This window comes from Crinia signifera, chromosome 3 (genome assembly GCF_055691185.1).
Source record: "Crinia signifera chromosome 3, ASM5569118v1, whole genome shotgun sequence".
In the NCBI taxonomy this organism is placed as follows: Eukaryota; Metazoa; Chordata; class Amphibia; order Anura; family Myobatrachidae; genus Crinia; species Crinia signifera.
Window position 1 is genome coordinate 197,316,599 of NC_139219.1, and position 20,724 is coordinate 197,337,322.

At 42.9% G+C, this 20,724-nt stretch overlaps 1 protein-coding gene across 1 annotated transcript in view; it reads right to left on the bottom strand.

The window, feature by feature from the left end:
• Positions 1-20,724, bottom strand: part of KCNQ5 (potassium voltage-gated channel subfamily Q member 5) — a 527,262-nt gene that overhangs the window by 139,306 nt on the left and 367,232 nt on the right. The window contains exon 2 of the mRNA XM_083177212.1: positions 18,355-18,445. Coding sequence (XP_083033338.1) covers positions 18,355-18,445 — 91 coding nt within the window. The remainder of the gene's footprint in view (positions 1-18,354; positions 18,446-20,724) is intronic.

A 20,724-nucleotide genomic window follows, 5' to 3' on the forward strand; every position in this document is an offset into this window, starting at 1 on the left:
CCTGCGTGTACGCACAGAGGAGCGATGTTCAGCATCTGCAGAGGTGCATTTGTGCGCATGTAGACCACACAAAACAGAGGGAGGAAGCAGCAGAGAAGGAACTGTTATACAGTAAGAAGGACAGAAGAAGAGAATATAGGGTTTTAACTTTCAAGGTGGAAAGGATGGTCTACTGACTCCCATATCCTGACCACTTCCTTTGGAATTGGAAATGACTGGAAGGACAATGCCAGCAGTTGCACTTACTTGTAATTTTAGCCCTGTCCCCACTATATTGTTGCACTATATTGCAAGGGTGGGGTCTAATGTGGCAAAAAGAGATGCGTGGCACTATCAGATTTGCACAGGAGCTAGTAGCTCAGTTGCGTCGGGCATCTTGTGCTGTGTAGCATTTTTTTTGGTGATATTGGCAAAATTGGTTCACTCTAATGTTTTAAATGTATGTTGATATGGGGTTTGATTCCAGTGACCTATCTGGATGGCTGACATACCATACTATTGGTGGCCGCCACCTATATAGGTACACTTGAACATATACCTATAATTACCTGTCTTTTAATCTTATAGTTGCCTGATTGACTCTATTTCAGTGGTGTCTAAAAATGCTAATTAGGCTGCAGTGACAGACATCACTATACTAGAGTGTATATATAAATTCATCTTTGAAATAGCTGCTTATAATTAGAGTTTGTGTATTATATATTTTTTTGTTAATAAAAATCTACTTTGATCCACACTACAGTTACTATAACTTATGTATGGTCTATCCAACCGTGCCCTTTGCGTTCCATTGCTATGGAATGCAAGGAAGCCCAATTAGTACTAATATCTAATATGAAGTAAAACAAACATTGCGCTTGTATGTTTGCGTTCCACCATGCTGGAACGCAGGGAGAACTTCTGCCGTGGCACTTTCGGTTTCCGCTATATTGGAGCTCAGTGGTGAAACAGGAAGTTGGTAAAATGATGCATATCCGCCGTCCTGTGCTCCATGACTCGCAGTGGCTCTGGCTACTTACTTAGATGATTGTACTAGTAAGTAGTTGATGGTTATACAGTATATACTGGTATAAGTTGATGGCTTAATTCCCCGTGGCTTCTGAAATAAGATATATATATAATAATTTTTTCATTGTTTGATGTTCTAAATAATTACCCGACCGTCTATTTCCAGTTCCGGATATGACATCATCTGTAAAGTCATTTGGCACCATTTTTAGCGTCTGACACCATTTAAATAGACTAATTTTGTGAAACGTCGATGATATGTATGGAGGATATGTTCTAACTAAAGAATTTTCTACTGGCTCTGGTGAGTGCCTATCTCTCTCTAAATATATTGCTCTGGAAACCCTTTTCCAGCTTGAAGCACCTCAAAATATCTACTGAAGATGTGAGTATGGACTATCTCTACTGAATTTAAATTTCTAGGGCCAAATCATTAGCATGGCAAAATCAACCTGGTTATTAACTGTAAATGATTGCCGTTTTAAAGAAAAGGGAAAACTCTCCCAAAATCTCTCACTTTCTGATTCTCACACTCTATTACATTTGGCCCCTAGAGTGATTTCTTTGCATTGACATAAAAGGGATAAAGAGTATATGTTTGTGAAAAGATTGATGTTTCGCCACTTTTAGTCATTTGTTTCCATTTTGCTTCACAAAACCATTCAGTAGCATAGCATTTCATGGCCCCAACATTCTTCATGTATCTTTTTTATAGGTAAAGTTTAAGTCAAGGCCCTCACACATAGCCCTGATGCCCTGATCTGGCAACCCAACCGTCGGGGAATTGAGGAAATGAAACATGAATTTGCGGATCCTGACCGTTTTCAGTCAGGATTGAGGAATCAGAATATTTGATCATGTTTAATATTCCCCATTAGTCTTGAGGCCTGTGCGATGGATGGGTGAAAGTTTATGCTTAGGCAATTTTTAAAAGTTTTGTAAAGTGAAAATGTTGTATATTTAATGGACCTTATAGGCATTTAACGCCTTCAGTCGTATGCCCCGAAATTTATTTGGCTGAGCTGTGATGCAGGAGCGGGTTCAGTGGTTCTTTGGGCATGCCACTGTAAAGAAAGGGTGCGCCAATGATGCCTCCAAGGGTGAACCACTGGTGCACCACCACTCCCCCCTGTCGCTGATTCCCCCCCCCCCCCAATTGCCGATCCTCCCCATCTCCATTCAGGGAGGATCAGGGCTGCTCAGCGAGAATCAGGGCCGCGCTTGGACGTTCGTGTGTTCGGGCGTTGACGTGGGGGATCCTGCAGCCAATAGTCTGCATTGGCCCTGCCCCCTATGATGCTTGCCATCCAGCCAAGCCTCCCACTAGTGATCTTGCTTTTTCTAACAAGTGCAGCTGCTGTTGTTTCCTAAGCAGTAAGCACAAAAAAATTGTTTATATTTATCTATTTATGTCACACATAAATCTCTCTATATATAGATATATCTATGTATAGATATATACAGATATATAAATAATTTATCTATCTATTGATCTATCATATACATAATGTGCCCTGTAGAATATGGATTGATATAGTTACATATAGGTGTATATTCAATGCTGATGGCGTGCTTTGACAGCGATCAGTGCTCGCTGTCACAGCTCGCAGGGTCAGTATTCAACTGACCCCCCCTGCATACGCCGATTCCCCCTTGCTCCGTTTTTTTTGGAGCGAGGGGGAATTGGCGTATATGGCCGATGACACAGCGAGAATCACTGCTAAATGCAGAGGGCTCCCTGCATTAACCACGAGCATCGCTGTTTGCACGAGGATTACCCCGGAACGTTGAATACGGGGAGCGGCTGGTGAGGGGGTTAAACATCGAGGATCGCTTGGTTACTGCGAACCCCACTGTTTAACCCCCTAGCCGGCCGCATTGAATATGTCACATAGAGTAAAGTATATGTTGTAAAAGGCTTAATATAATAAATAAATGTTTTCATGTTACTGTGTGTGTAGCCTAATTCTTTCAATCAGCCCAATTTGACAGGATAACCAGATTAAGAAAAAAAAAAGTTTTGTCAGCATGTTGCCGCGGAATACTGTCCCTCTTTCCCATTTTCAAATTTTGGGAGGTATGAAATAGCATGCACCCTTAAGGGGTCATCCGATTAATCCCATCTTCGAACTTAGATTGTCCCTTAAGACGATAAGGTAGTGTGCAAAGTTTGAAGACGATTAGTTAAAGTGTTCGAGAGTTATCGTGAAACATCCATACACACCAACATAAACATCAATTCAATTATAATTCAATTATACTTACTGTATGTAGATTACCCAACCTAGCCATTGGGGGCAGGACATTGCCTAAATATATCTGTGATGTATGGGGACAATGAGTGTGTTAAACTCATGGCCCCCAAATGACCATCAGTTTTTTAAACTGGCATAGATAAGGAGAATGTGATAACATGATGATGACCAAATGCTTCTGAGATACCCCAATTAAGGCCAGCCCATCCCATCCCTATTTGATAAACCAGGCCTATTGGAGATCATATTCAGTAATCTACTTTCCAGGAAATGACTAATATATTTTAGTAAGTCCAGTAAACTTTCTGGAACTAGTTTGTAAAACTGGTACATGCAACAACCTATTTATTTATGCTGCTGAAGAAAACAAGCACAACACCTCTTGCAAACCAAAACATGGAAGATTGACAGTCACTTCTACCCTTGACACATATTAGATTTAATCATAATTTTTCAGCTGCCTGGCCCTGTATATATGAACTATTAATACTAGAATATCTGTGTACAGCAATCTCATATTTATCAGGTTGCTGAATGTCTTGCAAACTGTTCAGAGGTTGTCAAAAATCCCAACAACCCAATACATATGCCAGTTCTGTGCCATGTTATTCAGTAATTTACATTAAAAGATGTGAACTGTCAGTTCAGTTATGGTCTTTCTGACCCATTTAAAGCTGAATGGGGAGACATACTGTAATATATACAGTGAATTATAAGCTGCATGGTGGTTAATACCTGACTGTGCATCTAAAACTCATTTCAGAGTCAGGCAGCTCAGTAATATAATTTACAACGCTTCTAAATTTTCAGCCAGCCTCAGCCCTGGGAACATAGAAACTGGCTAAATAACTAACAAGACACAATTAGTACACCTTAAATAGGCATTAAAAAATCAACTATCATATACTGTATACAGTAACTTTCACATCGGCAAGTATGCGCACCCTCTAGAAATCATAATAGGAACAGCGGGGCCCGGGGGTAATTTTTTAACCAAACTGTCTCTATGGGAATTCATGTGTTTGGGCACGCAGAGCCATCAACACTGATATTACTGCTTTTATGTTGTTCTGTAATTTTGATTGACTGGTAACTAGTGCCAACATACAGTAGCCTTTAAACCATCCTTTATTAACATCAGTCTACAAGCAATCACATGCTACTGTATATTGTCCAAAGAGTGTTTCCAATACCACAGTGTGCACTATATATTTTTGTTTCTCTTTACATATTTCTGACAATCACTTACAGTATTGACAGTTAAAAGATTTAGAGGATTTAGACCACAATGGTATATGTTACTGTATATCCAAATTGCTAACTTCCTCTAATGGTGGTCAGCCTGGTCAGTTCAGCTGGGGTATGTGCTGCAGGAAGTGAGTGGTGTAGTAGGGGTGATATCACAACTGCATCATTATAGTCACAGTTTAGCTACATGATGCTGGGGGCAGAGCCAGCCCTAGGCATAGGGAAACTAGGCAAATGCATATGGCATTTAGAATGCTTAGGGACATTCACTCCATGCCTGGGGATGGCTCACAATCAGCTTGACACAGCGGTTAGCAGAGGGATGGGTGGACAACACTACAACTCTGCATTTGTAACCTTACCACTGGGGTAGCCAACCCTAGTCCTCCAGAGCTACCAACAGTGCATGTTTTGCAGGTCTCCTCACAGAATCACAAGTGAGCTAATTAGCTCCATCTGTGTATCTTTTAAAATGTGTCAGTGATTAATGAGTGCAGCTGTGCAGCAGCTAGGTTGTCTGGAAAATGTGAACTGTTCGTAGCTCTCTAGGGCTAGGGTTGGCTACCACTGCCTTACCACAATCAGAGCTCTCAATTAAGCACTGAACTGGTGGCTGCATATAAAGCTGAGCTGGAATGAGCACTGGAGTGTGGAGCAATGACCAGGGGCATTGGGTAGTGTAGTAATGTGTGGCATAATGTCTAAAGGGCATTACTGTGTGGCATTAAGTGCATAAGGGCATTACTAATGTGTAGCATAATGTGTGAGTGGCATTAGTGTGGGCATTACTAATGTGTGACAAAGGCCCCTATTCTGGTTCACTTGCAAAGGTAAATTCCTTCTCAAATGGTGAAACCATGTGCACTGCAGGTGGGGCAGATGTAATGTGTGCAGAGAGAATTAGATTTGGGTAGGATTTTACTTCAAGGTGAGATCTACAGTATATTGCAGTGTAAATAAAGCAGTCAGTATGTTCCCTGCACAGAAACAAAATAACTCACCCAAAAGTAAATCTCTGCACATGTTAAATCTGCCCCCCCCCCCCCCCCCCCTGCAGTGCACATGGTTTGGCTCATTTGAGAAGAAATTTGACTTTGTGAGTGAATCAGATTAACCCCCAAAATGTGTAAGGGGTATTACTGTGTGGAATTATGTGTATGAGTGCATTATTAATGTCTGGTATAATGTGTAAGGGACATTACTACGTGGCTTTATGTGTATAATTGGTACTACTACTGTGTGGAATTATTTGTAAATTGCAATATTGCATGGCATAATGTGAATATGGAGCACTACTGTCAGATGTAACATAAATAAGGTAAAGGGGTAGTACTGTAAGGCACAAAATGAATAAGGGACACTACTAATGTGAATTAGGTTGTAATACTGTGTGGCATAATATGAATTGCGGGTATGTGTGGCCATGCTCATTCCCAGCAAGACCACACCCCTCAGCACATACAGTACTGTACCTATTTAAAATATGGGAGGTACCAAAGCTTTATGGCACAGGACACCAAAATGTTTAATTGCGACTCACAGGATGAAGATTGCTCTATGTGAGGGGTGATGGATGTTGTTTGCTGCTGCTGTAATCTGTGCTGCTGGGTGCTGTACTTGGGTGTTGGGTTAGAGGCAGAACTAGTGTCTGTGCTAGGGGCACCAACCAGAATTCTGCCTAGAGCATCAAAATTGATGCACTGCCGGTTGGGCAGATTTAGATTTGGGTTTTACTTAAAAATGAGATCTATATTGCAGTGTAAAAATAAAGCAGTAAGTATTTTCCTTGCACAGAAACAAAATAACTCACCAAATCTAAATCTCTCTGCAGTGCACATGATTTTGTCCATTTGAGAAGGAATTTGCCTTTGCGAGTGAACAAGAATAAGGGCCTCGGTGTGCGCTCACCCTATTCAGATCATGGGGTGGAGAAAGGCATCAGTGCTCTTTTTGGTGGCACTGGGCACCAAAATGTCTACTCTGGTGTTAGCAATCACTACAAAATACTATAACTCTTAAGGTCCATACACACTGGGCGATTATGCCCAGCGTGTATGAACAGCTATGATCGCTATCATCGCTGCTTACACACTGAGCTTTCCCCCTGTGCGGCGCCATCATCAGGGGGGAGGACGGCTTTGCATAGCGCAGCACTATGCAAAGCCGTCCTCAAAGCCGCTCATCCGCTGGTATTTATTACCAGCAGATGAGTGTCTTTCCCAGGGATGACGCAGGAGCGAGCAGCAGCGTTCACCACTCGGCCATATTCAAACTTGCTGTTTTGAGCGGCTTTCAGCTCAAAGTCGGCCACTGTGTATAGGCCTTTATACCTACCCCTAAGAAGATCCCATGTTCCACTATTGGAAGATCACATAAATCTAAATATCCAATAGACTTACCTGTCCTGTTGCACCTTGAGATGCGTTATTCTCATTTTTCTGTATTGTATCAGAAATAGACAGGAGTGAAAACTTTAGTTGTCCAGGGAATAAATATGAATATACGTATGATGCCCAACAAGTCAACAAGTAGATTTATATTTGAAAAAGGTATTACAAACATGAAGGAAGGGATTTTGCAGGCATGTCATGTCCTTTCAGCTGCTGGATGATACTTCAGGACTTGTAAGACAAGACGGGCACTTGCACTTTCAGTCTTGAGTGATATATGGAAAGGATTTCTAGAATCACTCGCAGAACTGGCTTATGGTGTCTACATACATTTTTTCTTTCTACATGGTAATAGCTTATCCACTGTCTTGTAGCACAGGTGTACAGTGTTTTTCTACTGATTCCCAGCTCTTGTTACTGTAGGCTAAACACAGGTCTAGAGGGATCAATTAACCTTTTCTGCTCTCTGACATGTTATGGCTTTTGATCTTTTTTTACTGCCATATTTCTGCTTGGGTGAACATTTGATATCCCCTGACACCAATGTTCCCTCTAATTTTACGAAGGCTGTGTGCGGCAAAAGATTTTGGCTGTGCAACTTTTGAAGGAAATTTTTATTTTTGTGCGTCACTTATATATAACTGGAAAATGATGTTCAGCATTTGTGTTAACTTTACTTCAAAATGATATTAAACATTTAAACATTCAAAACACAGCACATGATGTAGTTAATGGGTGAAACACACATTAATTGAGTGCACAACTGCAAAAAGGGACCACTTCTGCTTTGTGCGCTCTGTTGTCATGTCTGTGCGCACACTCGTCGAGCGCACAGCTTAGAGGGAACACTGCCTGACACGCACTATAGGAAGAATCTATACCCTACTGCGCTTTCTGGAGAGCACTTAATCACCTAAAATAATACCAGTTATAGGTACATTAAAGATTATACTGCCTCTACCATTTACTATTTGATACCATAATCGAAAATATAACATTTCACAGCATTGTTGGTAATACGTGTACCCCGTCTTTTAAAGCATATAAAACCACAATTGCTATAAATTAGTATAAGTTACTCTGTTGCAGTTGCCATTCATCATTAAAATCTGGTTTTCATGAATATTGAAATGTGATTAAAATTCACTGATGATGGGTCATTAGTGCAGGGGGTTGATGCAGAATCCTCATCTATATATGAAAATTATAGAAAGACATACTGCAAACCGGTGGCACTACAGAGTGGCATAATGTGAAATGGGGGGGCATCAGTGTTGCATGGTACAAACTTTAACTACAGTGCGGCATAATAATGTGAAGTAAGAGCACTTTGGTATTGTATAGTATGAAATGGGAACAGCACAGTGTGCATACCTGCCTACCCTCCCCGAAGCTGCTGAAGACTCACAAATTTGAATGTAGTCTCGCCGAACCTAGTAAGAGTAGGTTGCTCTCCGGCAAAAAAGTGCACCTGATAGTGTCATTTTAACTAGCTATTGCGGGAATGGGGTGTGGCTAAATGATTGGAGTCAAATAATTTGGCTCCACCCCTCACCATGGACCTGCAAATTGTGGGTGTTTCCCTTTGTTTGGGGCACTACGGTGTGGCATAATATGAAAGGGGAGCACTGCAGTGTTGCATAATACAAACTGGGTACACAACATTGTGGCACAATATTACAAAGCCTAACCGTAACGCACCCCATAGTCCCTAAACCACACTTTGAGTGTCTTTAGATATGGCAATCATAATTGGTGTATCTTTAGATGCAGCAATATGTCTGGCAATCAAAACTTGCCCCAGCCCAAAGCTAGGTGTAGAATATCAGAGTGGCCTCCTAGGTAAGTGACTAGGTGGTAAATTTACTAAAGCTTTGAAAAATGAAAAGAGGTGATGGTGACCACAGCAAAACATCTATTTATATCTGTCATTTCTCTATTGCATCCTAGAAAATAATAGACAGAATCTCACTGGTTAATATGAGCAACATCATCTTTTTACATTTTTAGAAGCTTTAGTACATTTAACCCTACCCCTTTAAGTGTCTTAGAGGTCTATTTACTAAGCCTTGGAGAAACATGCATTGTGGATACCGGGGGTCTCCAATGTAAAGGTGTCAACAAACATAGATTTTTTAAACAATATGGCTCTAATTGACCAATTTAAATGTGCTATTGTTTAAAAAATGTCTGCGTGTGTGTGGTCATGCTAACGATGCAGTGTGCGTACCTGCTGCTCATTCATCGATGTGTGACTGCAAATTATGGTTTGGCCAAGAGTGTTCTGAATTTAAATACATTAGAGACTGTACAAAGAAGGGCAACTAAAATGGTGCATGGCCTACATCACAAAACATACCAGGAAAGACTAAAAGATCTTAATATGTATACTTTGGAGCAGAGAAGGGAAAGTGGGGACATGATAGAAACTTTCAAATATATCAAGGGCTTTAACAAGGTACAGGTGGGAGACATTCTTCACAGGAAGAGGAGCAGCAGAACACGAGATCATGTACTGAAACTAGAGGGAGGAAGATTCAGGGCAAATTTGAGGAAGAATTACTTCACAGAAAGAGTAGTGGATAAGTGGAATAGTCTCCCATCAGAGGTGGTAGAGGCAAATACAGAGGTACAATTTAAACTTGCTTGGGATAGGCATATTGATATCCTTACACAAAAAATAAGGATCAAATATGGTTTGAGGTAACATGTTTAAAAAAGGGGCAGACTAGATGGGCCAAGTGGTTCTGATCAGCCATCAAATTCTAGGTTTCTAATTTCAAGGGAAATTGGTTGACAGATTGGATTTTTCTTAAAAAATGTCCCATGTGTGGGCACCTTAACACATGCTTCATATATTTTTTTAGAGATTTTTACACATGCACAATAACATGGGCATATCAATATGTATGTTATATAACATCTATGTATCATATCTATCAATCTATCAGTCTCCCTTTTTCATATTGATTGATTTATTTATCAATTTCATATTTATTAATATATCATTTATGTGTCTGTCTATCTATCTATCTATCTATCTATCTATCTATCTATCTATCTATCTGTCTGTCTGTCTGTCTGTCTGTCTGTCTGTATCATTTGATTCTAACATGTAAACCAGGATTGGCCAAAACGTTGATCGCGATCTACCGGTAGCTCGAAGAGCCCTCGCCAGTAGATCGTGACCAACTCCTGAAGTAAATCAGATTCTGACGCCTGAACCTCTCAAGCAAGGAAAGGCTAAGCGTTCCCAGTAATGCAATGCGCAGCTGGCGTAATGATGTCATCCATGCAAATACACTCTACGTTCTACGTGTGAGGAACTTGCTGAATCTGCTAGCATCCTCCAGCTGTGACCACCACTTCAGAATCACAAGCCCCTATCCCCCAGTGATCACAGGAAAAACTGTAAATAAATAAAATGCACTATGGCGGATTGTGATAACAGAGAGCAGCTTGCCCTGCTTCCATAAAACCTCTCTCATGACAAGTTATAAGAGAGGTAAATATATTTGGGACTCATTAGTTAAAACCAACCTCATCCCCAACAAAACACCAGCGACATCTAAAATTCCTGGGTGCTATAAATGCCCAACCTGCACCACCTGTGGTTACCTGGTAACTGGTACATACTTTAAACATCTGCATACTGGCCAAACATATCAAATTAGACAAGTTTTAACATGCACCATCACATTTGTGATTTATATCATCATATGCCGCTGTGGCAATTACTACATTGGCCAAACTATCAGACAGTTCCGTGAGAGGATGGCTCAACATAGATCGGCTATCAAAGCCTGTCTGGAGGGAAAGGACATAGACCAGCCGTGGCCCAGAATTTCAAAATGTATGCTCATCCCCTTAGAACTTTAAAATATCAAATAATTGAACATATTCCCATCCCGGCAAGAGGAGGAAACCGTCAAAAAATTCTAACACATGTAACTTTTCTGGATACGTACCTTGGACACTACGGGGGAAATTTACTAAGATGTGAAATACACTTCACAGGTCATGTTGCTATGGGCAACCAATCAGATCCTGTCTACTATCTCCTAGAGGGTGAAAAATAAATAAGAATTAGCTTCTGGCCAAAAAGTGGAATAATTAGACTTAAGACAGAGAGTGGAAGTTTTCTTGAGGGGGACAATGTAATAGCAGATAATATTAATAATGATTTCTGCTCAGTATTCACTGCTGAAAGAGAGGGGAATGGGCCACAGTTAAGTTGCAAGTATAGTCAGAAAACTGAGGGAGAGACAAGTACATTTACAGAGGAGAAAGTCCTCACAGAACTCTCAAAATTGAAAGTGGATAAATCAATGGGGCCAGATGGGATACATCCAAGGGTACTAAAAGAGCTTAAAGGGGAGCTGGTAAAACCAATAACAGAATTATTCAACCAGTCACTAGCTACTGGAGTAATCCCAGAGGACTGGAAAACAGCGAATGTAGTCCCACTGCACAAAAGTGGAAGCAAGGAAGAGGTAAGCAACTATCGACCAGTGAGCCTTACATCAGTAGTAGGGAAATTGATGGAAACACTCTTAAAACAAAGAGTTGTAGAATATCTCAAAACCAGCAATTTACAGGATCCAAAACAGCATGGGTTTACTGGGGGAAGATCATGTCAAACAAATCTTATTGACTTTTTTGACTGGGTGACTAAAGTAATAGATCAAGGTGGGGCTGTAGATGTAGCTTATCTAGACTTCAGTAAAGCTTTTGACACTGTCCCACATCGCAGACTGTTAAATAATCTTGAAAGCTTGGGATTGGATTCTAAGATAGTTGAATGGATAAGAGCGTGGTTGCAGGACAGAAAACAGAGAGTTGTGGTAAATGGAGTACAGTCAAAGGAGGGAAAGGTTACAAGTGGAGTACCCCAGGGATCTGTACTTGGACCAGTGCTTTTTAATATCTTTATTGGTGATATTGCAAATGGAATTGAGGGTAAAATGTGCCTTTTTGCAGATGACACAAAGGTATGCAACAGGGTAGACACATCAGGAGGGGTAAAACAAATGATTGAGGATCTAGGCAGATTAGAGAAATAGTCAAGAGAATGGCAACTACAGTTTAATGCCAAAAAATGCAAAATCATGCACTTGGGTCTCAGAAATCCAAAGACTCAATATAGTATAAATGGCACTATAATGGAAACTACTGAGGAAGAGAGGGATCTAGGTGTCACTATTTCAGGGGACTTAAAAGCAGGTAGGCAATGTAACAAAGCAATGAAGAAGGCAAGTCAGATGCTTGGTTGCATAGGGAGAGGGATCAGCAGTAGAAATAAAGAAGTAATAATGCCACTGTATAGGTCATTGGTACGACCTCAACTAGAGTATTGTGTTCAGTTCTGGAGGCCATATCTCCAGAAGGATATAAATACATTAGAGACTGTACAAAGAAGAGCAACTAAAATGGTGCATGGCCTACATCACAAAATGTACCAGGAAAGACTGAAAGATCTTAATATGTATACTTTAGAGCAGAGAAGGGAAAGGGGGGACATGATAGAAACTTTCAAATATATCAAGGGCTTTAACAAGGTACAGGTGGGAGACATTCTTCACAGGAAGAGGAGCAACAGAACACGAGGACATGCACTGAAACTAGAGGGAGGAAGATTCAGGGGAAATGTGAGGAATAATTTTTTCACAGAAAGAGTAGTAGATAAGTGGAATAGCCTCCCAACAGAGGTGGTAGACGCAAATACAGTAGTACAATTTAAACATGCTTGGGATAAGCATATTGATATCCTTACAAAAAAATAAGGATCAAATATGGTTTGAGGTAACATGTTTAAAAAAAGGGGCAGACTAGATGGGCCAAGTGGTTCTTATCTGCTGTCAAATTCTATGTTTCTATGTTTCTGATTGGTTGCCCATAGCAACATGACCTGTAAAGTGTATTTCACATCTTAGTAAATTTTCCCCTACATCTCCCCGTGAAAAAAACATTTGGAATGTTTTCCTGTGAAACTTCACATTATTAATAGAACTGCTCTTATCTTTATAAGTCTAACTGTAGAATAATTTGCTATACTTAGCTACAGCTAGAAAATTGGCTGTTTTTTTATTCAACATATCTTGCAGCGAATAGACCACGTTTTCTGCAGTATGCACTTTTACATAAATTATGGTCTGTTTATTCATTAGACAAATATATGATGTTGCTATGAGAATCCCTTTATAACACAATAGGGTACTTGTGTATTATAGCGGCGCCCCCGATGTACATCGCGCAATGTTTTCATCGCATCGCATGCCATGCACCCGATGGCATGCGATCCAATGCAATGCATCCGCTTTTGGCCCCCTATGCGATGAAACATTGTATAAGCACCCTAAAGGGTGCTTTTTAAGCACCCAAATGGGTGCTTACAATGTTAAATGCACCCCCACGCCATCCCCCCACTATAAACGTGAACCCGAAGCGTGGCGAGTGCAGCGAGCCCGCGAGGGGCGGCGGTACGCGTCCTCCGACCTTTTCATACCCCCACTTTCCACGTCGACGTGGAGTTGAGAATAGAAAGTATGGCGAGCACAGCGAGCCACTGAGCCCGAAGCGTGGCGAGCGGACGCTGATACCTGTGAAGCCCGCAAGAGGATGCCGATACCTGTGAAGGTATCCACGTCCCCTCGCGGGGCTCGCTGCGCTCGCCACGCTTCGGGCTCGCCACACTTTCTATTCTCAACTCCACGCCGACGTGGATAGTGGGGGGATGAAAAGGTCGGAGGACGCGTACCGCCGCCCCTCGCCGGCTCGCTGCGCTCGCCATGCTTCGGGTTCACGTTTATAGTGGGGGGGTGGCGTGGGGGTGCATTTCACATTGTAAGCACCCATTTGGGTGCTTATACAATTTTTAATTGCATCGCATTGTATGGCATTGTATGCCATACACAATGTCATACAATTTTAAAATTGTATGACATTGTACAATATCGCGCGATATCGCGTCGCATCGCATACCATCGTATGCCTTATGGTATGCGATGCGATGGGTGCCGCTATAATACACAAGTACCCACAATAGTAGTAATGCTTTATTATATATTTATCCGATACATCCATGTATTACATTATTTTATTACTTGATTGCACTTTAATATAACTCTATTCTCCGCTAGCCTAAGTCCCGCTCCGTATGACGTCCCGGACGGCCCGATGGCGCCATGGCAACAGGAGGACGCCCGCTATGCTCCCTTAGTGACTGAGGGCGCCAGCCATGTTTACTTAGTGACTGGGAATGCCTGCTTGAGCTTCCCTGACAACCCCATGACCACAGCACAGGGCTGTTCCGGGATACCAGCGGAAGCCCGACCCTGTATGCAGCAGCTGCAATATTCACCCACGTATTTAAGGTATGTTTTCCACTTATGCTGCTTTCCCACTGCCTACACGGGTAATGACCCGTTTTTAAACAGGTAAGAGCCATAAAGACCCTTTCCCACTGCAGCTTTTAAATGGTAAATTACCGTTTAAAAGCTGTTTTTGTCACATTCACACTTACCCGTTTAAAAACCCGTTGAAGCAGTGTAAAGATGGGGGGGGGGATTTAAAAAAATAAATGGCGTGGGGTCCCCCCCACTGCCGTAACCAGCACCAGGCTGAAAGAGCCGGGGCTGGTAATAAAAAATCAGGAAACCTGGCAAATAGGGGTTCCCTGATTTTTTAAAACCAGCCCCAGGCTCCAGGTCCGGGGCTGGTTCTCAAAATACGGGGGACAAAATGAGTAGGGGTCCACCATATTTTAAGAACCAGCCCCAGGCCAAACCAGCCAGCAGGGTAATGCCACAGCCGGGGGACACTTATGATATAAGTTCCCGAGGCCAAAGCATCACCCTACTGACCAGTGAGCCTCGCCAGGGGCCCTGGGGGAGTGGGGACCCCCCCAATGAAGGGGTCCCCCCCTCCAGGACTTACCTGACCAGGCTGAAACCTGGTGCTGTCCCTGATGCCCCTGTGTGGTGGGCATCGGGCTAATTAAAGTGTAAAAAAATAGAATAAACTATTGTCTAATACTGGGGAACTATGAGTCCCAGCAAGCCTCCCCCAAAAGCTGGGACTTGGAGAACCACAAGTCCCAGCCTGCGGGGCATTAAAGGGCCCGCTGGAACTTGTAGTTCCACAGTAAAAGAAATAGTACAATAAACACACTGACACACGTGAAAAATAAAAGTTTAATACATCCACAGCCCACATATACTGATACTTACCTATCTTGAGCGCGTAGGTAGCCCTCGGTCCTGGTCCGGCGGCAGCAGCGTTCTCAATGTGGAATGCTTGTGGTATGGGATCAGGGGACTCCAGCAGCTTCCGACCAAGAAGAGAAAACAGGTTTTTTTAAACGGGTCTTTAAACGGGTAAGTGCCATAAAGACCCTTTCCTACTGCAGCTTTTAAACGGTAAATTACCGTTTAAAAGCTGTTTTTGTCACATTCACACTTACCCATTTAAAAACCCGTTTAAGCAGTGTAAAGATGGGGGGGGATTTAAAAAAAAATGGCGTGGGCCCCCCCCCACTGCCGTAACCAGCACCAGGCTGAAAGAGCCGGGGCTGGTAATAAAAAATCAGGAAACCTGGCAAATAGGGGTTCCCTGATTTTTTAAAACCAGCCCCAGGCTCCAGGTCCGGGGCTGGTTCTCAAAATACGGGGGACAAAATGAGTAGGGGTCCACCATATTTTAAGAACCAGCCCCAGGCCAAACCAGCCAGCAGGGTAATGCCACAGCCGGGGGACACTTATGATATAAGTTCCCGAGGCCAAAGCATCACCCTACTGACCAGTGAGCCTCGCCAGGGGCCCTGGGGGAGTGGGGACCCCCCCAATGAAGGGGTCCCCCCCTCCAGGACTTACCTGACCAGGCTGAAACCTGGTGCTGTCCCTGATGCCCCTGTGTGGTGGGCATCGGGCTAATTAAAGTGTAAAAAAATAGAATAAACTATTGTCTAATACTGGGGAACTATGAGTCCCAGCAAGCCTCCCCCAAAAGCTGGGACTTGGAGAACCACAAGTCCCAGCCTGCGGGGCATTAAAGGGCCCGCTGGAACTTGTAGTTCCACAGTAAAAGAAATAGTACAATAAACACACTGACACACGTGAAAAATAAAAGTTTAATACATCCACAGCCCACATATACTGATACTTACCTATCTTGAGCGCGTAGGTAGCCCTCGGTCCTGGTCCGGCGGCAGCAGCGTTCTCAATGTGGAATGCTTGTGGTATGGGATCAGGGGACTCCAGCAGCTTCCGACCAAGAAGAGAAAACAGGTTTTTTTAAACGGGTCTTTAAACGGGTAAGTGCCATAAAGACCCTTTCCTACTGCAGCTTTTAAACGGTAAATTACCGTTTAAAAGCTGTTTTTGTCACATTCACACTTACCCATTTAAAAACCCGTTTAAGCAGTGTAAAGATGGGGGGGGATTTAAAAAAAAATGGCGTGGCCCCCCCCCCCACTGCCGTAACCAGCACCAGGCTGAAAGAGCCGGGGCTGGTAATAAAAAATCAGGAAACCTGGCAAATAGGGGTTCCCTGATTTTTTAAAACCAGCCCCAGGCTCCAGGTCCGGGGCTGGTTCCCAAAATACGGGGGAAAAAATGAGTAGGGGTGTGCGCTCCTTCTACCTTCCACATATATATATATATATATATATATATATATATATATGGGGGATGGCGGCCTGGCACTCTCCCAGCGGTGGTTACAGTACCCCGGTGCCCTTGAAGAGAGATGTGTAGACTTTGGACAAAATCAAGGCACTCCAAGGAATTTTCAAAAGAAATATATTGAAGAAAAACACACCAACGTTTCGGAGCTTAGCGCTCCTTTGTCAAGGTGAAATACACTGTAATTGCTATTGGTAATTGCACTGGAAGGGGAATATTTTGTGCAGGGGGAGACACCGGTAGATCACTGGTAAGTAAGTGTACAAAAGGTATAAAAGTCCGGCCACCCCTGATGTAAACCATCTTCAGTAGTATCTGTTGTCTATCTATAAAGAGCAATGGTTAGGGATAGTGAATACTATCTGAAACGGTGGAGGATCACAGGTCTGCCATTGAAGTGATGATTGCATTGCAGCCATCAGGAGCAGGTGAGTGACCGTTCGGCTGCCACGGACGATAAGTCAACATTTTAACATGTTAACATTTCATCAGTGACTACATGATGAATGTCGATATGCTTATGACACTATGAACATTCAGGGGCGGATTAAGGTCTGTGGGGGCCTTTGACAACAAAATTGTGGGGCCCCCACAGACCCATCTCCCGCCCTCCCCACAGCCACATTCCCCCCCCCCCCCCCAGGGAAGGTTGGTACCTGGGCAGTGCAGGCGGGCAGAGGGTCCCTGCAGCGTTCTGAGCAGTCAGCGCCGTGGTCCCTGCAGCGTTTGGGAAGTCAGCGGCGGGGTCCCTGCAGCAGGTAGGAACTAGTATTGGCTACTAGTTCCTATCCGCGGCAGGGACCTCACCGCTGACTTCCCATCCACGGCAGGGACCCTGGCACTGACTGCCCAGAGCGCTGCAGGGACCCCCTGTCCGCCTGCACTGCCCAACCACGCTGCCCAAGCACGGGGCGACAGGAGCCCCACACTGGCAGCAGTGCCGGTGTGGGGGCCTCTTATGTGTGGTGGCCCCGGGGCGACCACCCCTGTTGCCCCGTGCCCCGTGACATAGCTCAAAATATATTGTTTCAATTAGTGCTGTATTTACTAGATCAATGGTTCTCAACCTCAACCCTCTTTTCTTATCATGTTATGTTTTGAGGATTACTGCGAAAGCAGGTGGGATAATTACTGACCCAATAGAATAGACTAATGCACCTGTGAATGATTAAAGAAATCCATAAAACACGGCCTGTTGGTGGTACTAGAGGACTGAAGTTGAGACTCCGTTAGTTACAGATACAGTATGTGAAGTCAGGTTCTCCAGGGTATTTATTCTAGGTTTCCAGTCAGTAGCACAAGTCTGTTAATCAAAACTTAGAACCACATCTGTGTTTTGTCATAACACCTACTGTATGTTTTTGGAAATCACAGTTAATAAGAAGAACCTCCTCTACCAATACAAGCAAGTATTAGAATGGTTGTTATGGATTACCAATTAATTAACGTACATCATTAAAATGCACCACTGTGTAAGTACATTTGTATTTGGAGTTCTTGATAATGAGAGAGGATATACAGTAAATGTGCCTTGAGTATTAGTTTGCTCTACATTATCATTCAGGAAAAATGACACACATGACTGGACAAACACCACAGAGCGCAGGTCTCTACACCCCTATTTATCCTGTATACTGTAGGAGACTAGCCCCCTCCCAGAGACCAGCAGCTATAACAGAAAACCTGTTGAGGTGAGCGCTATACTATCCCCCCCTCACTACACAAATGACTGGGCAGTTATGTTGTGATGTATATTTACACTGTGTTACTTACCAGGACAAAGAGGCAGTATGAAGCTTGTTCTTGATGTTCAGGGATGGTGGAGAACACTGATAAAATTAAGCAGCTGAAGACAAGAAGAAAACTGAAAAGAAAAAGAAAGGGGGAAATATTTATTTTTAAATTCAATGCTAAAAACACACAAATTGGTACAGTCATGCAGGGTTGGACTGGCCCACAGAGGTACAGGGGAACCCTCAGTGGGCCCCACTAACTGTGGGGCCCCCATCAGTATGCCTTCCGTATTGGCCACGCTCCAAGCATGGTCAATATGGAAGGCGTACAGACATCATCATCTATCCGGCTGTTTGAGACTAGCAGCAGTATTTCAATTTGCGTGCCCAGCTGGGATGTCAGTTATTTATAGCATGTCTATTGGCGTTCAGCAAAGTACCTGTACATACAATCTGAAGATATATCGCCATGACTGTGATGCACAGCCCCTGCTGCTATATGACTGTGAACGACATCCTATACAGACATACCAATAGGTACACAACCGCCAGCAATATATTGGCTGTTCGATCAGATGGCCAGTGTGCAACCAGCTCAAGAGAACAAAAGCTGACTGGACATCAACAATATACAAAGTCCAACATAACTTATTTTCCATGTGAATTTTTATATTAAATATGTATTTATTTGCAGATTTTACAGATTCAAAATAAGAAAATTGTGGTTCAGTGTCAACTGCAAACTAACATGAGAATGATAAATCAGCCCTAAATGTTTGGCATGATTTCCACTATAGTTATCTCCTGAAGATATTTACATATTCAAGTGCTTGTTGGGGGTTTAGTACATAAGTACCTTTCATCATAAGTACCTTACATACTCAATTGACAAAGAATATGGTGATTTCAAGAACTTGTGTACCCACTCAATACTTCCTAACACCTACTTTGGCAGAAAAGAACAGCATCCGGGCAATTCAAGTAGCCAGATAACCAGCCTATTTATACAACAGTATTACAGAGACAAGTAAGCCAAAAAGCTTCGAAATCTAGTCTGCTACCTTCTGTGTTTGTGAATGTATGAGAAAGAGATGTTGTTTCACTCTCTGCCAGCAGATTGTAGTATTTCGGAGACTCACAGACACTAGACGATAAATAGATATATAGATTGGTTTATACTGATGATCAGTATGCTACTGTTTGATCATAATTTATATGATCAATCTCCTCGTATTTGTCTAAAGAATACGATGACTGATTTACATTCTTAGTATGAATCATGTGATGTCTTGTTGATATATGTAAATGCTAGGTATGAGCATGTGCCATAGCTGCCTACCCTCCTGCATTCTGCAGGAGACTCCCTGAAATAAGAGCAATCTCCCTCTCTCCCTCATTAGTCTAGCAATCTCCCTCATTTAACCTAGCCCACATTACACTGTTACAATTTTGGGCGAAAAAGGAATGAGAGACAGATACATTTACATTGAATCATCAGCACCATTTCTTAGCACTTGACCAAGTATAGCAGCTCTTACTAACTGCTTTAGGGCTCATCTACATTTGGATTTAAGTAATATTAAAAGATTCCTCTCAGATGTAGAAGTACACACCCACGCTTCTAGGTGCCACGTTCACAATCTCTCCATATATGGAACTAGACACGCCCTTTGGGAGGAGCATGATACTCTCCCTCAATGGGGCGCTGTGCAAAATTCTGCTAACAACTATTATCTCCCTTAAGCTAGTTTTCAAAAGTAGGCAAGTATGGCATGTGTCCACTTCCCAAGTGCTGGAGGAACTGCCGCCACAGGGAAACTGATGGATTTGTTCAAGGGTCTTCCTTTTTAGGATAAGCTCTAATCTCTTGAACACAAGCATCTGTGGAGTAGATCTATTCATCTTCAATATGGAGGAGAAGTAGTATCAGCGAATGTTATGTGCACTGTCCTATCTCCACAGCAGGGACAGCGATGACCCTGGCTGTGGTGGGTGTCAGCTTGCATATGTGCACTGTAGGAGGTGGGCATTGGGACAAGGCCGGGCCAGGAGACACTAGCTGATGCACTGTGCACTCTGACAGGGATCGCTGGAGGGAGGAGTTTTCACACTCTCGCCCTGGCAGACAAGATGTTCATGCACAATACGTGTTGCTATAATCTGTCTCTGTGATTTTTTTGTTTGTGTTATCCTCCCCATTATTTTATTGGGGCCTACACACGCAGCGAGTTGCTGATCATTCTGAACGATGCTAGATCACTCAAAATGCTCAACAAGATCGCTCAGCACACAGAGAGCTGTCAGGGCCAGTGTTGTCTGGTGAGAAAACCAGGAAAATTCAATGAAGAATAAAATCAGGCACCTTGATAGGGGCTGAGTTTCAGCAGCAGCTGCTAAATGTAGGGGTAGT